Genomic DNA, 23,004 nt, shown 5'->3' with positions numbered 1-23,004 from the left:
TTTAAATGAAAATTTTGAAAGTTGGGTAGATACTCTTCTAGGTTATAAAAAGACCCCAGTATATCAGAGTGTGCTGTTTTGCAGAAGCAGCTGATACTGGTAATTACCACATTCATTTTATCTAAGAGCTTATAAATGTGAAAAGATCTTCGGGCACTTTTGGAATCACACATGTAGTTTGATCCAGAATTCAGAAGCAACTGATGTTGCAGGAAATAGTCAAGAATGTTTTCTCAGTGTCTTAAGTGGGAACTGAGGGTGTGGTTAAGTCACAGAGGCAGTACTGAGTTCCGGTCCCTTGTGGTTTTAAGGTTTTGCATCATTCATCACAACAATGTGGTAGGCATTGCAGACTACAAATTTAGAAGCACAAATATATATGGATTTATTTTGGTCTTAGGAGCTTGGAAATTGGAGCTCTGCATGTTCTTGCTCAGTAAGAATGCTCAAGAGCTTCTTGAGCAGGGCTGGGTGGGTACTTTAGAGCAGGGGTCCCCAGCCTCCTGGCCACAGACTGACACCGGTCCCGGCCAGTTAGGATGGGGCAGCACAGCAGGAGGTGAGCTTGGATGTAATGCTCTTGAATCATCCTGAAAACATCCCTGCCCCTGCCCTGTCCGTGGAAAAATTGTCTTTCACGAAACTCGTCCCTGTGCCAAAAAGGCTGGGGACCACTACTTTAGAGAACTTGACTCCCAGTGTTAATGGAATAAATGTTTGTAGCAAACTCAGCTGAACAGAGTTGATGATTGGGCTCATTGTTTAGATTTGCCATTTTGGGATGGCATGGGAAGACCTGAATTTCTGTCTCCTTTTCCTCATTTGTACTTCGTGGATGGTTGTACCTACCTTATAAGTTGTTGAGAAAATTAAATGAGCCAATGTGTGTAAAGTGCCTTTGCCGACAGTGAGTGCCCAGTAAATGTGTGTTGGTTCTTTCTCTTTTCTTTGTGCTTGTCAGTGTGAAGGGGGCCACTTATGTAGGAACTTGTTTTTGCAGGAAGATGAGGAAACCTGAGGTGAGTTAAGCAACCTAAAGTTATTGAGTCATGATTTGTGAACCCCTTTGTCATGAGATTATGGACAAGAGCTGGCCTCAGACCAACCAGGGATTCCGGGTGACATAAGATTGGATTGTAAGCAAAAGTAGGTGAGCGTGAGAAAAATGACTGGCCTTTTTTTCCTGAGTGGGTTTTCTGCTTTAATAAAGAGGAAGTACCATTATGACGTATGACATTTTGATACAATGAGTAAAATGTGTTAACTGAGTTTAAATCAAGGCTCTAGTAGCTTTCTAGCTCCTGTTAAGAGAAGTTCATGCTCTTGATATCCTCCGACAGCAAGTGACAGCAGTCTTGGCTTTTTATTTCATTATAGAGATGAAAAAGCTGTCCAGGATTATACTTTAGTCCTTTGTAGTTATCTGACTTGGAGTACTGTCTGCTTATTGCCTCTGTGCTTATTTATTTATTTGCTCATTATTCTTTCATTCCTTCTCTACTTACTGAGCACCTACTATGTAGTTGCCTTAACATGTAGAATTTTATTTAACTCTAAGAAGAAGTTGGGATGCTTTTGAAATTACATCTGTGGCTTGAGCCATATGGGTCTGTAGGTTTATCTCTATTATATATTTAAACATTTAATGCTATAAATTTCCATCTCAGCAGTGTTTTAGCTTTATCCATCAAATTTTACTATGTTCTAGTTTTCTTTTCATTATTTAGCATATTTTTAAATTTCTCTTGAATTTTCCTCTTTGTTTAGTTTCCAAATGTTTGGAGATTTTCCATACATCTTGTTATTGTTTTCTAGATTATAATCTCTGCAAACATAGTTTGTATGATTTCAGTTCTTTTCAATTTGTTAAGGTTTGTTTTATTAACTAGCCTTCTTGGTGATTATTCATTGTGTACTTGAATTAAGTGTGTATTCTACTGTTGCTGTATGAAGTGTTTCATAAATGTCAGGTTAGGTGGTTGATTGTATTCTACATGTTGGTTTTATCTTGCTTGTTCTGTCAGTTACTGAGAGAGGTGTAAACTCTCCAAGTGTAATTGTGGATTTGTCCCATCTATTTTCAGTTCTGTCAGTTTTTGCTTCATTTGAGACTATGTCAGTTGCACACAAATTTAGTTTTCTTTTTCAGTGTATCTACTGAGTTGACTGTGTCTCAATATATGAGATTTTTTTAGTGGTTGCTCTGGTATTACAATATATATACTTAACATTGCATGCTTCACTTCAACTGTAATGCAGTTACCTTAACAACGTATATATCCTTTTACCTCTTTTTATTGAGTTGTCATATATTTAATATCTATGTACATTGAAAACTCATCACAGTGTTAAGTTTCTGCTTTCATTCATCATTCATATTTTAAAGATCTTAACAGGAAAGAGATAATCTATTCTATTTACCCAGACATTTGCCAGTTCTCTTGCTTTTCCTTTATTCTTGAATTTCCAGGTTTCTTTCTTATTATCATTTACTTTCTCTATTAATCAGCTTGGTCTGCCATAACAAAATACTATAGGCTGGGTGGCTCAAACAACAAATCTATTTTCTCACGGTTCTGGAGACTAGAAGTCATAGATCAAGGTGCTGGCAGATGCAGTTTCTGGTGAGGACCCTCTTCCTGGCTTGCAGATACTATCTTCTCTCTTTGTCCTCATATGGCCTTTCTTCTGTGCTTGCACGGGGAGAATGGGGGCATGCGTGTGCTCCCCTGTCATTTACTCTTCATGTAAGGGCACTAGTATTGGATCAAGGCCCACCCTTAGGATTCCACCTTTATTACCTTTTTATAGGCCATATATTCAGATATCTTCAGAGCCTAAATTCCCTTTTAGCTCAACAAGACAATTTACAGATGACAGATGTTATCTGTCCTCTGAAGTGGAAATTTTTTTTTTTTTTGCTAGCAAAATTGTGAAAATGTTTTGGTTTGTCATAACAAATTATAGTATGAAACTTCTATAACTTTAGGAATTTATGTCCTGAACAAATGACAAATATAAGCTCCAGGCTTAAGTGTTTGATTTTACCTTTCTCTGAAGTCTGTTGAAGTGGGATTTTGATTTTCTTGGCAATTTTCCCAGATGTTGCCTATTTGATTAGTGATTTTCCCATCCAGTATTCCTTCCTGGGTGAGGCTTAGTTGCTGATCTAATCTAGGCTGTTAAGTCATTTATAAACACAGAGGGACTGGATGTTGGGGGAAAGGGTGGGCAACATTTCTGTCTCTAGTGAATAAATGAGCTCTTGTGCCCACCAGACTCTGAAATGTGACAGTTCAGGAGCATTTTTAAGTAGTCTTTAGACTCTATAGAGTCTCTTCACATGAGTTGTGTTACTTTTTAAAAAAGATTTTATTTACTTATTTTTAGAGAGAGGGGAACAGAGGGAGAAAGAGAGGGAGAGACACATCAGTATGAGAGAGAAGCATCAATTAGTGCCTCTTGCATTTGCCCCTACCAGGAACTGAACCTGCAACTGCGGCATGTACCCTGACTGGGAATTGAACCCATGACCTTTTGCTTTGAGGGACAATTCCCAACCAACCAAGCCACTCTGGTCAGGGCAAGTTGTATAACTCTTAGACTAGATGGCCCGCATTGATTTTGGCAATGGTTAACTTTCAGCTTCGGTTTTCTTGTTGTCCTACTGCCCACTTAAATAGACTGGGTGACTTAATTAGACTCCTGTCAGGAAAACGGAAACTACATTTAATTGTTTTAAGAATTCAGTCTAGGAAATTGATTAAACTGGTTTTAGAGGGTTGGAAAAGCAAAGGAGAACACTGAGATAACAGATGATAACTATAGGTCTAGGGGCACAAAGGAAATACGTCGAGATGATTAAAATGTAGAGCAGGGATGGGCCCCGGACAGCTAGAGCTCACATGTCTGAGGAGAGGACCACCCCACTGCCACAGGAGCTCCAGGCGGCGCCCCATGGAACTGGGGCTCAGTCTTTTGAGGAGAGGGAATAACCTGGCTGCTGCTGGCATGTCTGAGAGTGCATGGGGAGGCTGGTTCTGGGGGTGTGGAAGCTGGAAACTGGAACCAGTTACTACTGCCAGGTGACCCTAGTTGGGGCGACATTGCCGGGACAACCAGCCTGTTGGAAGAATGGAGTCACCTTGCCCCTTTTCTGACTTCCTGTCTTCCTCCTGCAATCCTGTTGTCAGAGCCTAATGGGCCGAGGAGAAATGTGCTTTGCATAGTCTCAGCTCCAGCATCACACAACACAGAGAATAGATTGGTGCTGAGCTGAATAAGCAGCATGGATGGTTTGCTTTATGAGTGGGAGCAGTCTCTGAACTTAATCTGAGAAACATTTCAGTATAGGCAAGCATCTAGGAAACACAATTTGTTCTTGAAAATTAGCTGTTTGTTGGCCCTTGTGTTAGCAACTGTTGCATGTAACTTGGTGTCTTCTGAGTTAAGTTCTGATGACAGGTGAGCACTCTCCAAGACTTGGGCTCCAAATGTTTCTGTTAGAAATTAATCTTAGACATAGATCAAAGCATCAGGGTTTCCCCAGGCTTTTTACATTTCTTCATTTAGGTTATAAGTGTTCTTAAAATTGATTCAAGAGTAGGTTTGGGGGAGTGGATGGAGCAGGTTTAAAGCCTATTAGTGGTTTATGTATAGAGAGAACATGGGTGTTGAGTTAGGGAGCCCTGGGTTCAAGTCAACTAGTTTTCAGCTGTAGTTTTCTCATCAGAAAAATAACATTAATACCACTTACGTCTTATAGTTGTTAAAAGGAGTGACTCATTGAATTAATTGATATTTATATATAATACCTCTAATCCCCAGGGCAACCACTGAGAAGATAACTCCCAATATATGGTAAAAGAAATGACAAGGGATTTAAAGTGATACACTAGATATCTATTTAACACAAAATGTAGGAATTTGAGGAATAAAATATATGATATACAGAAAACAAATAGCAAAATGGCAGAAGTCCTTCCTTATGAGTAATTACATTAAATGGTTAAAAAGCAGAAATCAGAATGGATTAAATCATGGTCCAACTACATGTTGTCTGTAGGAGACTCACTTCAGTTTCAAAGATACAGATAGGTTGAAATTAAAAGGATAGAAAAGGATATTCCATGCAAACAATAACCAAAAGAAGTCTGGGTTAGCTATACTAATATCAGAAAAAATAGACTTAAAGACAGAAAGTGCTAAAGAGACAGAGAAGGACATTATATAACGATAAAGGGGTCAATCCACCCAGAAGGTGCCTGGAACATAGTTGAATAAAGACATACCCCTGCTAGTGTTCCACTCTCACATACACCCTTGCCAACCGATAAACTAAGTTTAGTTTAGATGTTCCTTTTGTATATGGTAACTCAATACATGGACACGATTCCTTTTGTAGAGCAGGAAGCCCGTTTGAAATCCTAGGCTAAAAGTTTGCTTTCACCTGATGCTGAATTCCTCCCTGCCACGTAGGTACGAAGATGCCCTAGTCCTCTTGCTCACGGAGGTGTTGCATCGAATCCAGTTCAGATACAACCAGGCCCAGCTGGAGGAGTTAGATGACGAGACTCTGGATGACGATGTAAGCAGCACACCCTCATTGACCTTTAATCTCTGTTCTGTTGCGGTATAAATCATAATGGAGACTTGGAACCTTTCAACCCTCTGCTCTAAAGACTATTTTTAAGCCAGAGTAGTCTTAATGGTTTGAGTTGTTCATTTCAAGTTTATATCCTGCCAGTCTCTTTGGGTTTATTGACTGTAAAAAACGTTTTGCAGGCATTTTTACCTGTGGAAACTAAGAGATTTAAATATACAGTGAAAAATGGCTTAATAAGAACTAGGTATCCCTCCTGTTTTCTCTGTCCGGCACCCATACCTCCACTTCCCACTCTGGGCAACAAATAAAAAACTAGTTGGATGCTGGTGGAAATAGTTAAAGAGATACTTAAGTGATAAGGCTAGAATGAAAGGAAATTTCCTTTGAATACATTTTGTAAACTTATATCTCTTAAAATCAATTTTGAATTTATTGATGCTGATGTGCCCACATTGATAAGGAAAACGTTTATAAGGACATAGCTCCAGTGTTCATTTTTATTTTATTTTTTTTAAATTGAGAGAGAGAGAGAGAGAGGACGGGAGAAAAAGAGAAATACTGCTTTGTTGTTTCACGTTATTTGTGCATTCATTGGTTGTTTCTTATATGTGCCCTGACAGGATAGAACCCTCAACCTTGGTGCTCTAACCAAATGAGCTAGCTGGTCAGGGCCCCAGTGTTCTTTTTTCTTAACTACCATGCACTTCAAAATATTCAAGTCACTGGTATGGCTTCAAAATAACTGAGACTACAGCATAATCAAGACCTTGAGCGTAACCATGTTTGGGTTAGAAAGAACCCTGTACAGTACTTGAAACCAGATGGCCTGGATATGAATCTGCAACCTTGGGCATGAAGGAGATAGAGGTCTGGGCATTGAATTTCTCTGGGCCTTAATTTTCTCATCTCCCCAAAGCGGGATGGTAAGTCTGTGTTGATAGTTACATGAGGGCAACACATGAGGAAGGACTGGCTACATGCCTGATGTATACTAGGTGCTTGGTAAACTTTAGCTTCACTTTTTGTTAACTGTGTGAGTTAGGCCAACCCTTTTTATATTTTAGCATGGATAAGAATTCACCGGCACAGGTGTTGAACATATTTGCTCCAAGAGGTTTGGGTGGGAGCTACAACATTTGCATTTCTAACAGTCCCCCAGGAAATACTCATGATGCCTGTCTGTAGACCATACCTCAAGTGGCACTGATTTAGTCAGTTATAGAACATAGTACTGGCCTGTCTCAGAAGGCAATGAGTGACCAGCTTCTATAACTGGGATGATGAAAAAGGGACTGGAGCATTTCACAAGGACTTTTCTATGTCTCGTATTTCTATGACTATAGGGGAAAAAGTAGGTCATTCTACGTAGACCATTTTCTTTCTTAGGAAAAAGCTTTCAATGACATTAAGTTATTGAATTTAAAATAAATATTTATAGCTTAGCCTTTTAAAAGTACCAGATAACCTGGTTCCATCATTTGCCATGTCTTCAAACTGGTGTGCCTGAGTGGACTTGGGGCCAAGGACGGATTGGCAGGGAGAAGGATGAGACTGCCTGTTTGGAGAGCTGAACCTTCTGTGTTTTCCCTGCAGCAGCAGACAGAGTGGCAGCGGTACTTACGCCAGAGCTTGGAGGTAGTGGCCAAAGTGATGGAGCTCCTCCCCACACACGCCTTCTCAACACTGGTAACTCACCATTGGGAAGGGGATGAAGAGCCTAATGATTTCCCTGTCCAGAGTAGTAAGGCGTTTTTGCTCACTGGTATTATAATATATATACACATACACACATACATACATATATATGTATATATATAAAATAAAATAATTATTGTAACTGACCCTCAAATTGATCATATGTTAACATTTTCCCCAAAATATTTCAGATTGAACTTTTGGAAGCCCTGTTTTTCTTTCCTGAACTCTTACACGTTATAGGAACTTCTCTAATACCTTCATCAGTAGCTCAAAGGTGGCCGGGCCAAGTAGAAGATTTATTTACATAAAGTACACTGCTGAAAAACTAGCCATTATAAAGCTCACTTGGCAATTTGCTCGTACTGTCTGCCTATATATGTGTGTGTGTGTGTGTGTGTGTGTGTGTGTGTGTGTGTGTGTATGTATTATCATATTTTTAAAACTTATTTTTAGAGAGAGGAGCAGGGAGGAAGAAAGAGAGGGAGAGAAATATTGATGTGTGCTTGCCTCTCACATGCCCCCAACTGGGGACCTGGCCTGCAACCTAGGCATGTTGCCCCAACTGGGAATCAAACTGGTGACCCCTTTGGTTCACAGGTCAGCATTCAGTCCACTGAGCCACACCAGCCAGGATTCTCTGCCTATATTTATGTGCTAGAATCTTCAGTCATCGGACTGACTTTACTAAGTGGTACCTGTGGGTTTTTTTTGTTTTTGTTTTTAGGAGATTTTATTAAGCTTATCTCTTCAAAAGCGAGATAATTTATTGTGGTCAGCTTTGCATTGCACAACTCAGCTGTATTTTGTGTTCTCTTATAGAGAGTGCCATTTTGTCACATTAAAGTTTTTATCTTAATGGTGAATTAGCAGTTTATAAAGTGGTGAGTTAGCAGTTTAGAAAGGAAAGATACAGCTCTGGTTATGAAGGTCCTCTCTACTAAATGAGTAACGGAAAGTGAGTTCCAAATAATTTAGCCTGTCTTTTCACTTTGCCGTACACTTTAATAAAAGGTGTACCTGTATTTCTCTTGAGGGTAGGGTTTACCTTGGATTTGAAAGGAGGTAGTCCTGTCTCAACTTGAAAAGGATCAGATCACTTTGGGGCTTGATGTTCTCTTTTAGGAACATAATAATCATACCCAGTGTCCACTGCTTTGTTCAAAAAAAGTACCAAACTGATGTTGTTTTCTTTCTTAGTCTAAATATTGCTTGGTGGTCTCAGTTGTAGAAATTTTTGGGGGTGGGGACACAGAAGGAAGCCATCTTTTCTTAGGGGCATTAAAGGTTCCCAGAGAAAAGTTTTCATTTCACTCCTCCTCCCATAGGTACTTACATTGTTTTAAATGGTAAAATGCTGTTAAAACTCACATTTATGTGTTGTTGTTGTTTTTTTAATCATTGTTTCTTTGTTTTCAGTTCCCAGTTCTTCAGGACAATTTAGACGTTTATCTGGGGTTACAGCAGTTTATAGTTCCTTCAGGGTCAGGTAATCTGCCTTTTATTTTCTAATTTAACCAATGTTTAAAAACGGACTGATATTTAATTACTACGTTCTTTGCTGTCAGAACATGATCTCTCCACTGCTACTTCCCTGCTGCTTTATCTCCCCACTTCTAAACAGAAAGGAGGAAGTGATGTGAAGGGGCATGAGGGAGGGAAAGATGAGGCCGTGACAGTGTATTCCAGAGAGGCGTTCCAGTGAGGAGGCGGGGTGATTTGGAACAAAACGGTAGAGCTTTTTAAAAACCCTAGAGTAAGAATTCCTTTATGTCCTTTATTTCTTTTGTTAGTTCATGTCTTTTATTAACCTAAATATAGTCACTTGGCTTCTGGTGTGTTGAAGCTATAGGGCAGATAGCATCTGCCCCAGCAGTGCTTGTCAGAGTGGCTGGCCCTAAAAGCTCCAGCGCCGCATTCATCCGAAGGGCACTCCCGACAAAAGCAACCGACTGCCATTCTCATCCACCTCGTAGTGTTTCAGGACATCCAGCTTCACCTTCTTTCTCTTGTGCTTATTCTTCTGGGGATGGCAGAAGTCCTCTTCCTTTTCTTAGCACCGCCACCAGGTCTCAGCACAAGATGGAGAGTGGACTCCTTTGGTGTATTGTAGTCAGACCAAGTACGCCCATCTGCCAGTTGCTTGCCAGCAAAAATCAGTCTTTGCGGATCAGGGGGAATTCCTTCCTCATTCTGGGTCTTGGCCTTTACTTTTCTATCATAGCCAAGGGTTCGACCTCAAGGGGGATGGTCTTTGCCATAAAGCTTTTTCATGAAAATCTGTATCTTGGCAACAATTCCACTGCAGATGGTGGATCAGAAAGGGGGTTTATGTCCTTCAAACCAGCAAGTATGCTAGGAAAGAAAACCTTGGACTTCGCTGGGAGGAGCAACTCCAAGGAAAGAAATGCAAGGTGGAGCATGCCGATCCTAGTAAATGTTAGCTATCCTATTGTAAGGGGCCTGAGGGCGGCTCTGGTCAAAGCTAGTTGGAAAGGCCCTGGGCTGTCGTCTGTAGGTTTACCTGCTTGGGGTTTAGGGTTAGCTTTTGTTGTTGTTGTTATTTTATTAATAGTAATAATAACAACCTGCATAACAACCTGCATTTATAGAATACTCATTACATATCAGGCATTATCTTATTTGCTTATGCTATCTTTTTTAATTCTCTCATTCCCTGTGAGGTGTAAAGCCCTAATACTACTCACCCCTGTTTTACAAAGAGGAAATTAATGTTCAGAGATGTTAATTTACCGAAAGTCATGTGGCTTGTTAGTGCTAGTCCCAGGATGGTATAATGGGGAATGATAAAAAGTTGAATTAACTAACATCTGGCATTCATTATATCAGCTGAAAGCAGCAGACACTTAATATTGTGCTTGCAAACACACATGTGCCCCCTTACCCTCCCATCTTTTATAGTCATTTTACAGTGTTCTCCTTATAGGAGTTATGCCTGGTCCTGGCCTGCAGCGCCCCCTCTGTTGTTTCAGCCTGGCACATAGCTGCCCAAGGGGCAGCCCAGCTTCTGGATGAACTTGTTATTCATGGCAGAGCCTCCATGGGAGCTTTTTATGAGACTGCCCTTCTTGGGGGCCTTGATAGCTTCTAAATAATTCACTGGGCCCCCCGGAGGTTGATGGGACTTGACATGTCCCAAGTATAGGCCCTGGTTTTGTAGATAGGATAAGGACCGCTTGTCCAGAACTTTAAAAAGGCCACTTTTCAAAGCAAACATGCCTGTAAAATAGGCTATTAATATTCAAGAAAATCATTTGACTGTACAGATGCTATAGGTTTTTCCATAGCCCATTCTTGGGAAAAACTGCCCTGGTGGTCTCTCCTAGAATGTATTCAGAACCTCAAAGACATTATTCTTTATTTTTTAAGTATATTTTATTGATTATTATTTTTTAATAATTTATTTATTTATTTATTTATTTATTTTCAGAGACAGGGGAAAGGAGAAAGAGAGGGAGAGAAACATCACTGTGTGGTTGCCTCTCACTCGCACCCCCAACTGGGGACCTGACGTGCAACCTAGTCATGTGCCAACTGGGAATCGAACCAGCGACACTTGGTTCGCAGGCCGACGCTCAATTCACTGAGCCACAGCAGCCAGGGGTTACTGATTATTTCGTTAACAGTAGTCCCAATTTTTTCCCCTTTGCTCCCCTCTGCCCAGTACCCCTCTTCCCTCCAGCAATCCCACCCCCCCCCTAGTTCATGTCCATGGGCTGTGCATATAAGTTCTTTGGCTTCACCCTTTCCTATATTATTCTTAACTTCCCCCTGTCTATTTTGTACCAAATAATTATGCTTCTTAATCCCTGCACCATTTCCCCATTTCTCCCCCTTCCCCCTTCCAGCTTATAACCCTCGAAATGATCCTCATACCTATGATGCTGTTCCTATTCTGGTTTGCTTAGTTGGATTTTGTTTTTATTTTTTAGATTCAGTTGTTGATAGTTGTGAGTTTGTTGTCATTTTAATGTTCATAATGTTGATCTTTTTCTTAAGTAAGTCCCTTTGAGATTTCATATAATAATAGCTTGGTGATGATGAACTCCTTTAGCTTTACCTTGTCTGGGAAGCACTTTATCTGTCCTTCCATTCTAAAGGATAGTTTTGCTGGATAGAGTAGTCTTGGTTGTAAGTCCTTGCTTTTCATCACCTTGAATACTTCCTGCCAGTCCCTTCTTGCCTGCAAAGTTTCTTTTGAGAAATCAGCTGATAGTCTTACCGGCACCCCTTTGTAGGTAACTCTGCTTTTCTCTTGCTGCTTTTAAGATTCTCTCTTTATCTTGAAACTTTGGCATTTTAATTATGATGTGTCTTGGTGTGGTTCGTTTTGGGTCTAACTTGTTTGGGACTCTCCGTGCTTCCTGGACTTGTATGTCTATTTCCTTCCCCCAATTTGGAGAGTTTTCCTTCATTATTTTCTCACATAAATTTTCAATTTCTTGCTCTTCCTCTTCTTCTGGCACTTCTATGGTTCGGATTTGGCATGTTTAAAGTTGTCCTAGAGGTTCTTGTTTCCTCATTCTGTACTGGCTGACTGTTTTTTTCTTCCTTATGTTCCAAATTATTGATTTGAACCCTGGTTTCAGTCCCTTCACTATTTGTTTTGTGTGGATTTTCCTTCGTTTCATTTAACATAGCCTTCACTTCTTCCTTTATGCGTCTGCCATACTTAAGCATATCCGTCAAGCCTGTAAGCATCTTTATCACCAGTGTTTTGAACTCTGTGTCTGTTAGATTGGCTATCTCCTCATCGCTTAGTTCTCCCACTAGAACCTTGATCTGTTCCCTCTTTTGGGCCATACTTCTGTCTCCTCATCTTGACAGGCTCGTGTGTTTGTTTGCCTCTGTGTCTTAGGTAGAGCTGTTGCTCCTGTTATGTTGTAATGGGTGGAGCTTTAGGTATTGTCAATATAGGGCAACCTGTTTCACCACGTTGTGGCGCTGTATGTGGGGGAGGGGTCCGAGAGGGAACAATGCCACCCGCCCATCACTCGCCCCTTTTCCTGGCACCTCTCCCACATTGCATGGAACTGGCGCCTCTAGCTGCCACCCTGGCCACCGTTCCCAAAGTGGGTGGGTCTGTGGATGTTCTAGGACTGTGGGTACCCTTTAAACAAGCGGACTCTGCTTAGAGACCGCGAGCCTCCCCTTCCACCCCAACCCCTACTGGTTTTCACAGTCAGAAGCAATGAGGCTTTATTTTCCCTGGCACTGGGACCATGAGCTGTGTGGTTTGGTCTGGTGCTGGGAGCGCTCCCCAGGTGTCCCTCCCTAGTTTTTAAAAAGTGTGACGGCACTTTTTGCCGCCTGCCACTGCCGCAGGTGCTGCCACCCCCACACGGCGTTCTCTCCGCCCCTCCTACCTGTCTGGATGAGTATTTCCTCTTTGTATCTTTGTTTGTTGAACTTTTATGCAGCTCGATTTTCTGGAACTTCTGGTTGTCTCTAGTTTTGAGGTAGTTGTATTCCTTCTTTGTTGTGGAGGGAGACGCAGTGTGTCTATCTACACCTCCGTCTTGGCCGGAAGTCCCAAAGACATTCTTGATCTTAAAAAAAAATGGGGCATGTATTTCCTTCCACCCAAAAATTGATCCCTAAGTTTCCTTTTTAGTGTTGCAACTGAAGGTTTTACATTATACTGAGTTTGTCTTCAGATGAAAATCTGCAGTGATTCTTAAATTCTCTTTTTGAGACACAACTGATAACTTAGAGCTTCTTATCTGGTGATAATCTGATTTGTTTTTCTCTAAATAAAATGTCATATACCTGCGCTCATTGAAGCCCATTTACGGGCAATTTCACAGGGCATTTGGCTCTTCCAGATCATTTATAAATCTCATCTCCAGCCTGATCCTTAGTGTATAATCCAATGGCAGAACCTCTCAAGCCAGAGAAATACTTATTTATTGTTTTAAAATGAACTCTTTTATCCATGACGAAGCATTCTCCCATTCCTAGGTGGCTCAAAAACCAAGTTTCCAGTGCAGGGCTATTAAAAAGTGGAACTCTTGAGTACATTCTGTCTCTAGTTCCCATGGCCATTTGCCCTCTCAAATAACCTCCATGCTATATTAGTCAGCCTTATTGCCTCATAACAGAAACCATGTTTTATCTTTTCTTTGATGGGTATGGCCTACTTCTGTGATTCACATTTATCTAGCCAGCCTTTAATCTAACGTCTCCTTGGGAGTCTGTGTGGGTAGGAATCTTAGACCTACTCTACTACTGATCTTCCTGCTTCCACTGCCTCAGTAAGATCCACGGCAGAGCATATTGCTGCAGCGTGTCAGTTACTGTGTGCTCTCTCAACCCTGAGGTGCCTTGCCCTCACTATCTTTCCCACCACATGTGTTTTTGAGAAATCCTCTCCTTTGGTGATCATGCTTCTTATACTGAATTTGTGTTCTTACATGGCCCTGAAGTCGTCGTCGTCGTCAGCAGCCGTCCGTCTCGAGAGACGATGGTGTAGCTTCTTAAGAGTCTATCTGCACCGCCGAGAATGGCTGTGCAGTCCGACTCGGGAGTGACACGGTATCTGTCTCCTCCCGTGTTGAATCGACATCTTGCGATGACGCTGGAGTGTCCTCTCCAGTGAAGCTGAAGTTACAGAGCCTGGGCAGGGTGATATGGAGGGTCTGCTGTTGCCCATGCAGCAGACCCCCCCTCTCTTCGCAGCTGAAGGGTCCAAGGGAAAGACGGAGTCAATACAGCTTGGCTTCAGGTGCGCTGCAGGAGTTGCCGGTGTTGACTACAACGTCAAACCGCCTTAGGGACTCCGGCTCCGGATTTTCTGTCGGGGTTTACTCCCCTAGCCTTTCCCTTGAAGAGGTATGCCGCAAGGCAGCGGAGGTTTTTTGGAGTCAGAGTTTTCCTTCTCTTATGTGCCCTGACTGGAAGATCGAACCAGCGACACTTAGCTCGCAGGCCGACGCTCAATCCACTGAGCCAAACCAGCTAGGTATGGCCCTGAAGTATTCATTCTGTATGTAGTTGACTATGCCAGTGCTCACTGAGATCTTCCTTCATTGGGGCAGTATTTCTGCTCTAAGTGATCCTGTTAACTTTTCTGTTTAGCCATGTAGACTTGCCTGCCTAAGAGATTGCTTCATCTACAATATGTAAGATTTTTGGACTTCTGTTCTTTGTTCCTCTGAGGACCATTTATGACTTGTTCTCTCAGGGTAGGATACTGCAAGTGCTATTTTCATACCTTCACCTCCCCAGACCCCTCAAAAAGAGAAGACTGAATTATACTTACATTAATTTGTTTTTATCCAAGGCAGTAATCTGCCAGGGAGCTGTTCTTTGAATGTGGCTTAGGACGCATCTGGATAGCTTCAGGAGGACTTGATTTGTGGAAGACAGGACTTCAGTGCGGCTGTGATGTTTTCTCTCTCTAAAATCTATATGTAGCAGTATTCTCTTGTAAAGGTTCCACTTTGCAGATGTTTTGTGCTGTTGGGGAGAAATCTAATCTTTAGCCAAATAAGAGAAAATGTGTGTGGGTCTGAACAACTTTTCACAGTGGGAACTCTGGCCTGCCTCCTCAAGTCAAGGTGGTGCCTTGTGTGATGTGGTTGTGGTGGTGGTGGTATGAGGTTTCTAGGCAAGGGGTGGGGGGTGAGTTGGGGGGGACTTGGGTCAGTGGTACTTAATTTAAGCCTCTGCATCTGCTATGTAGGCAGAACAGGAAAGAACCAGCTGCAGTTTTGATTAATATGCACCTTAGATGGCACGTATTGTGTTAACTTGAATTATATGGAATTGCAGTTTTGTTAGGTCAGAAATGGTCACATTCCAACAATTTCATATGGTTCAAACTAATAGTTTAATAAAACTCATGCACAGCAGTTCCAAGCTGTTTTTCTTTGTAGGTACTGCTCTTTGTTGGGCAAATTAGGGCAGGTTCAGAGGGGAATGGCCCGGATGGCAAGGGTTCTCAGAAGGAGGGTAATGGAAGGGACGCCCAGGGATTTATTTTAGTCAGGAGATTTGTAAGAATGTTACCCCTGTCTTCTCATCGATCCCAGACCATTGTGTGTCATCGGGCTTAGGCTTCATGAGTGGGACAAAGGGTAATAAGGAGGAATTACAGGGAGACAGATTTCCCCTGTGTTTTTGACCAAGCTGTTCGGAGATGGAAAGCTCCTTCGAAGATCATAGGGATCTATGGCATCCAGTTGAGGTGTCCAGGAGAAGGCTGGAGGGCAGGTGGGAAGGGCATGCAGCAGGTGCATTGTGTGCACACAGTGCAGAGGGACAGGCCTAATGTTTAAGCTGCCTAATGACTATTAGGGGCTGTCCTCAAATGGAAACTTGATTTAGAATGCTGTTTTGACTTGATTTTTAAAAGAGAAACACAGACTATTTCCCTTCATGCTTAAAATATTTAAGAACCTAGTTCTTAGGTATACCTTAGGGTCCCTAGTTCTAGGTATTAAGTACAACAGCTGAGTTGAAAACTAGTGATCAGGGTAGAGCTGAGTGGAAGATGAAAATGGATGCACTTACAGGGAGAGTGAGGGGCTGTTGGTACTAACTCACACCCTACCCACACGGCTCTTTGAAAGTGGAGCTGGCCTCATCTCCTTGGGCTGGTACCACTGCCACCATGTCCAGTTTCCCAGGTGTGCTTTTTATAAGGGTTTATTTCCCACAGTCCCTGGCTGGTTTAGCTCAGTGAATTGAGCGTCGGCCTGCGAGCTAAGTGTCGCTGGTTCGATCTTCCAGTCAGGGTACATCAGAGAAGGAAAACTCTGACTCCAAAAAACCTCCGCTGCCTTGCGGCATACCTCTTCAGGGGAAAGGCTAAGGGAGTAAACCCCGACAGAAAATCCGGAGCCGGAGTCCCTAAGGCGGTTTGACGTTGTAGTCAACACCGGCAACTCCTGCGGCGCACCTGAAGCCAAGCTGTATTGACTCCGTCTTTCCCTTGGACCCTTCAGCTGCGAAGAGAGGGGGGGTCTGCTGCATGGGCAACAGCAGACCCTCCATATTACCCTGCCCAGGCTCTGTAGCTTCAGCGTCATCGCAAGATGTCGATTCAACACGGGAGGAGACAGATACCATGTCACTCCCGAGTTGGACTGCACAGCCATTCTCGGCGGTGCAGATAGACTCTTAAGAAGCTACACCATCGTCTCTCGAGACGGACGGCTGCCGACGACGACGATTTCCCACAGAGCCCTAAGGCTCGCTGGTGTGCAGAGGAGTGACAGGTTTTAGAAATTTACCCTGGGAGTCAGTTACCTAGATGTAACCTTGAAAATCTGGACTTTTAGAAGGTGTGTAATTGTGCTCCTTTTGTTAACCTGGAGATGAGGAGAAGGGGCAGTGTCCACTTTCATGTGACCCAGCACAACCAGAAATCTCTCGGTTCTGTGTGCTCTGTGGGCTCGTCTGGCTGGCAGCATGGGGTGGTCCTCTTGCTCTGACTGGGGTCTGGCTCACTCTTATGGACACCCACTCTGGTGGCCCGCCAGGGCTGCCTGTGGGCTGCCAGTCCTATTTTCTGCACTGAGGTGCCGATCTCCATGTGGAGTGCAGGAAGGAGGAGCAAGCAGCTGGGGGCTAGTCAGAGCCAGCCTTGGTCACCAGCTCTCTCCTTGTAAGGTCCTTCCTTGAGCTGCCCCTTTTGTGCTTCTGCTCCTTGGGATGTGACCCACTGTAACAATGCTGGGTCAAAGCATCCCCTTTTCCAGGCTCTTGTCATCCCTTGGAGGCCGTCGAAGGCTCTGTTTCCAGACTTAGCACTTGGAAGTTGGTATAGGATCTGATGTATCAAACTTGGTACTTTAGCTACCACTTTTTTCACAGGTGTTCAGCCTTGCTGCCTCTCTCTCCACAGGTGTTGCTTATCTGTACTCACCTGTTAATACTAAAGTGAATATTCCCAAGGGCAGTGTGAGGTGAATTAAGTTCCCGAGTCTCCTCCTCCTGCTCTACCTAGTTTTTTCTCTGTTCTGTCGTATTGAACTCATTTATACATTTGTGGTCACTAGTGTTGTATCAGTTGCTGTGTGGCACTGGGCGTGGCCCCTCACCTCGAAGGACTCTAGTCAGGGAGAAGACTTGTAAATCATTAGTTTATCTCCATCTGTGCACCAGGTGCCCTGGAGGGATGCAGGAGGGGAGGGAGGCATGACCCCTCTGTCTGAAGAAGGGAGGGAAGGCCTCCCAGAAGACATAATGCTTCTGTGAGTGTGGAGGGTATCTAAGAGTGTGCAAGGCAGCGGCTGCGATGGGCAGTCTGGGCAGAGACACCAGGGTGTCTGGGGGATTATGAGTGGGTCCAGATGATAAAATGGAATTGTAGGAAGAGGTGAGGTTATGAGAGACTTGGGGTTGATGTTGGGAGTTCATACCCTCCCCCTTTAGCTGGAGAGAGCCCCAGAAGGGTTTGATACTTTGCCTCAGGAGAGCTGTGTGCTTAGATCAGGGTTTTGGGAAGGTGTTTGTGGAGTGCCGTGGAAAGGAGGATTGGTGATAATCACTCTGAGGCTCTTGCCTCCTAACAGAGTAGAAACCTAAAGTGGCAGCAGAGGGAGCAGGATTGAGCAGTGTCCAGGGAGTTTTGGGACTGCAGGTGCCATGTGGGCAGTGATCTGGCTGTTAATGCCCCTCTCTCACTTCTACTGGGTGGAGGAGGACTTGATCAAACTTGGAGCCGTCCCCGCCGGCTTGTGAACCTTTGTGGGTAGAAGGACTCAAGGGTCAAGGAGGTTGCTGAATTGAGGATGTTTTTGTCCTCCATCTTTGCATCCTCCTTGCTTAGCTTGAAGAAATTATGTTGAAAAGTAAGAGTTTCAGGCCTTAGAAAATCACTAGTTTCGTTTTATTTTTATTTTTCGTAATTATTACCAATATTGAAAATGGTTTATAGTTTACAGGGTTTTTTAAATGCAATCTAACTTAGTTCTTGTGATAGTCCATTTTAAAGATGAGAAAACTGAGACGTAGAAGAGCTTGCCGAGGCACAGAGCTGGCAAGTGGCAGGGAATCTGTGTCTTCTGCATCTCAGTCCTGTGCTCTGTATTTCATGTTGTGCTTCTCCACATTCTGGGGTGCAATGCTGAGTGCTCCCTGTTCTTTGAGCGGGGATGAGTCTTACCCCTTAGCCCATGGGGATGTCATTCTGGGACAGGGCCATGTGCAGAAGGCAGGCAGGTTTGGAGTTGCTTAGACTGAGCTTAGGACCCCTGCTCTGCCCAGAAATACGACCCGTATTGGGCAAGTTACTGGGCCTACATGGGGATGTTTTCTTTCATGTAAAATTGGTGGGATTAATCCTTCACATGGTCAAGAGAGATCAGATAGGTGCTTGGTTCATGTTAGCACACCCCAGGCTGTCTGGCCCTCTTCCTCTGCTGTCTGTCTCCCTCTGGCTCTGGAATGCATGTGGGTATGGCTTTAAGTGGAGACTGTGCCCAGTTTCCCTGCTGGGTCCCGGGAAGCAGCCTGTGGGTTGCTGTGTTTCAGGGATTAGTTTTGCTAAGTGTAGATTGTCTTGCTGAGCTGTTGTTTATCATGGTAACTAAAGTGTGTTGTTCCAGGCCACAGGTTGAACATCACAGCAGAAAACGACTGCCGGCGATTGCACTGTTCCCTGAGAGACTTGAGCTCCCTGCTGCAGGCGGTGGGCCGCTTAGCTGAGTACTTCATTGGAGACGTGTTTGCTGCGCGGTTCAGTGATGCACTCACAGTCGTGGAGAGGTAGGCTGGCGCTTGCATTGTGTAGCTGTTCCCTCTTCAGAGCGCAGCTGTGACTTCTTGTGTCAGGGGCAGCATGTTGCCAGCTGGCTTCTGCTCTGATGCTAGGTAAAGCAAGGCTGTGCTCATAGAAGGTGAATGTGGGGCGATTGCTTAACCTCCTTGAACTTCAGATTTCTCGTCTGTAAAGTGGAGTGGACGGTATCTTTAGGCTTATTGGGAGACTTGAATGAGATAAGGCACTTTTAGCACCAGGCATACCCTGTAGTAGACAATAAATAGAGCCTGTTGTTTCATTGAAGATCTTGTGATAGCTATAGAGGCAGGGTTAGCCTCAGAAGAAACTAGGAGAGGTCGATCTTGATGGCTTTCCTCACAGGATAAAGAGACTTTAGAAAGTCCTAGTAATTAATAAAAGGCAGGCAGTAGACACTATCCACAGAGGCTGCCAGATACCAGGGGTGGTATTTCCTCAGTCCTGTTCCAGTAGGACTGTTTTCTAGTCCTGTTGGGGTCCTATGGAGTTAAACCTGGGCAGCCTCCAAGCCTGACCTGTGAGTGGGGTTTCCAGCCTTTTCACCACCAACTCCTTTCATTACTTCTTCCCCTTGGCTCCCTCATAGGATTTACAGCTGCATTTGTTGTGAGGACCATTTCATACTACCTAGTCCTCCCACCTCCCTGCTCACAAACTCCTCCACTTAAAAAGTCATACCCTTAAAAATGTAAGCAATAGGCGGTTCAGGTTCTTTCATGGTAAATGGTGAGTTGATTAGATCAAAACTGGGTTGGTGTGGGTCCAGCCCAAAGTCCAGACACTTGAGGCTTTCACTGGCCCAGTAGCCACGTCATTAGTGTCAGCCTGAGTGGGAATCGAGCCCCAAGCCAAGTTATTTGCATACTGGATTTTCTTTAACTGTTAGCCTTAGCCTAAAAGCAGAGAGAACTAAGAATTTAAAATAATTCTGTGAAAGCCAGATTAATATTAATAATAAAAGCAGCATATAATAGTAGGAAGTTTTCAAAAGTGGTTTTGCACATTTTATTTCATTCTGTACTTTGAGGCACAGATGTCACTTTATCTGTGAGTAAACTGTGGCTCAGAGGTGGTGAGTGTCTTGCTTTAGGTCACACAGTTCATGAGAAGGGAGCACATGGACTTTAACCATTGATGAGGTTTGTAGGCTCAGTACTAAAGATACTTAGCTAGTTCTTCTACTGTTTAAAATAAAGTGTGAGAGAAGGCTCCTTGTTACACCTACATAATCTTAATAGCCAGTGTTGCAACATACAGGTTACATAAAACAAACCTAATAATAAAACTGCTAAACATAGAAATATTAAGATACATTTAGAAGTCCATTTTTAGCGATGAAATCATTAAAGAATGCTGTGTAATGTAAAAACAATGTAAAGTCAAATACTACATGGTTCCTATAAGAGATATTTAGAGTAGTAAAATTCATAGACAGAAAAAAGAATGATTATTGACAGGGGCTGGGGGCAGGGGAATGGAGAGTTAATATTTAATGGATAAAAACGAGAAAAGTTCTGGAGATGGGCAGTGGTAATGGCTGCACAGTATAAATGTACATAGTTCCAGCGAACTGCACTTGATGTATGAATGTCAAGAAAGAGAGGTTTAAAGAATTAGATACCAGGTACACAGTGGTAGATTGCCTACTGATAGGAACCATTATGATTTCCAGTGATCACCACCTCCACCCCCACCACCCCCGTAGGACTTCAGTTGGCAAACATGAGCTCTTTTACCATAAATTTCTTGGCTGACTGGAAATGCCCCTTTCTATCTGCTTCTGTGTCCTAAGTAATTTGTGACGCAAGCTTGTGGCTTTCTAATAGTCTTATTTTCTCGTTCGCATCAGAGAGGAACATTTTTCAGAGTATGGTCCACATGCATCAGAGCCCCAGATGCTTTTCAGATGTGCGTATTTCCAGACCCCTCCTCACAACTGCCTAGTTGGTCTGTGGGGTAGCACCAGGGAGTTTGTGTTTTTAACAAGTTCCCAGTTGATTCTTAGGCTCAGTGAAGTTTGAGAACCTCTGCACCATTAGGCTGAGGGAGAAAAACACAGGCCGTCTTCCCTGGCGTCCCTCGCAGTTTTCTTACAGAGGGAACTCAGCCAGGTCTCCAGTTTTTTCCCCTTGACTCATAATGGAGTGTCTGTCTCTAATGAAAGAGGCATTTTCCATTTCCCGGTAGAGCTGGCTTTTAGTTACTGTATTTAATGCTCGTTTGTATACAGTGAGTCCTTGGGTTATAGTGGGTTCAGCAGTTTGCTCCTGAAATAATTGTGCTTGAAATTAAAAATACCTCAGTTTAATTCTAGAAACTTGCCCCCTCCACCTCAGTATTTTGTCATGAACATTTTTAGAAAAGTTAAAAAAATTATACAGGTAATACACTTAAAACCATTATTTAAATTCTACAGTGTTATATTTTCTTTGAAACATTACTTTTCTCCCCCAAATGTTATTGAAAAACATAGAACGTAAAAATGTTCATTGTAATCATTTTTATTGTTTATAGCATATTATACTATATTCTCTGTGTTGGATGTTTATATTATTTTCAAGAATTTTTGATACTGTATATAATGGTTAGTATCTAAAGCTTTTTTTCTATTTTTTTACTGTTCTATTACAGTTGTCCGAATTTTTACCCCATTGCTTTCCACTGCCCTGCCTCTCATCTTTGTATATAAAGCTTTATGCACAGCTCAGATCATATCTTTGGGATAAGATTGAAGGTTTGGTCCATATTCTTGGGACCTTTTGTTGGTACCTTGTCGATCTTGTCTCATTTTAGTCCATAAGCTGAATGTTTTTTCTTACCTGCTTCCTTGCCAACAGATTAGTCAAAGTCACTCTATATGGATCTCAGATAAAATTGTACAACATTGAAACTGCTGTGCCATCAGTATTGAAGCCTGATCTCATCGATGTGTAAGTACAGAGGGTATGTTTGTGTATTCTCAAGAAAGACCTGTTCCTCTAGCCCCAAATAATTTTATAGATAAAAAGGAACAGTAGTGGCTGCCATGAAGAGGAGTAAAACTCCCACCTCCAAACCTGGAAGAAGAGAATTTTTGTTTGAGTGTATGCATGGGGGCAGGTGTGGTTGGGGTAAGTGGAATTCATCAGGCAGACAAGAGCTGAGAGGGTACATGGAGTAGGTATTTCGGGAGGGAAGAGTAGCACAAGCCAAGACAGTGTTGCAGACTCACACAGTTGGGAAGGTGGCAGGCAGTTTGTATCATAGAAGATGGGCTGACAGGTGTGTTGGGCCTGAAGTAGAAGCACCTTGAATGGCATGAATCTCATCCTGTAGAACAGTGGCTGAAACTCTAGTGTACAGAAGAATTACTTGGGGAACACATTCCTTCAGAGGCTCTGATGATAGAGGATGGCATAAGGCTCTCGTATTTGCACATTAAGCAAGAACCTCAGGTGATTTTTGAAGCAGGACATCCAGGGACTGCACACTTAGAGAAACTTCATGGACAGTGGGAAGCCACTGGGAAAGTGACATATAGAAGTGATGGAGCAGCGATTTTCAACCTTTTTCAATCTCATGGCACACGTAAAGAAATTACTAAAATTTTGCTGATCACACCAGACAGCTATTGTTATGCTGACTGCTGTCATTTTTAAATTTGACAATCTAGGGAAGCGAGATCAGTGCCTCTGACTAAATAGTCAGGTATTGCATGTTTTAAAGATTCCTACAGCATACCAGTTGATAATTGCTGGGATAGAGGAATGGGGACCAGAGATGGGGCCATAACCCAGAGATCTCCGTGCCCAGGAGGCTTGCTCTAGACTAGAGCAGGGGCTGGCAAATGATGGCCTGTTCCAAATCCGGCCCACTGGCAGGTTTTGTACATAAAGTTTTATTAGAACACAGCCATGCCCACTCATTTAATTTTGTCTGTGGCAGCTTTTGCACT

General features: G+C 43.0%; 1 protein-coding gene across 3 annotated transcripts in view; it reads left to right on the top strand.

Annotated features, from left to right (window-relative positions):
- Positions 1–23,004, top strand: part of XPO6 (exportin 6) — a 130,824-nt gene that overhangs the window by 84,714 nt on the left and 23,106 nt on the right. For all 3 annotated transcript variants that reach the window (XM_090277429.1, XM_090277427.1, XM_090277428.1), the window contains 5 exons: positions 5,479–5,587; positions 7,199–7,291; positions 8,720–8,789; positions 18,877–19,036; positions 21,908–22,000. In XM_090277429.1, the coding sequence (XP_090133555.1) occupies positions 5,479–5,587; positions 7,199–7,291; positions 8,720–8,789; positions 18,877–19,036; positions 21,908–22,000 (525 nt within the window). The remainder of the gene's footprint in view (positions 1–5,478; positions 5,588–7,198; positions 7,292–8,719; positions 8,790–18,876; positions 19,037–21,907; positions 22,001–23,004) is intronic.

The sequence above is a fragment of the Furipterus horrens genome, unplaced genomic scaffold, assembly GCF_987537825.1.
Source record: "Furipterus horrens unplaced genomic scaffold, mFurHor1.1.pri manual_scaffold_5, whole genome shotgun sequence".
NCBI classification, from domain to species: Eukaryota; Metazoa; Chordata; class Mammalia; order Chiroptera; family Furipteridae; genus Furipterus; species Furipterus horrens.
This window is presented reverse-complemented; position numbering and strand designations above follow the sequence as displayed.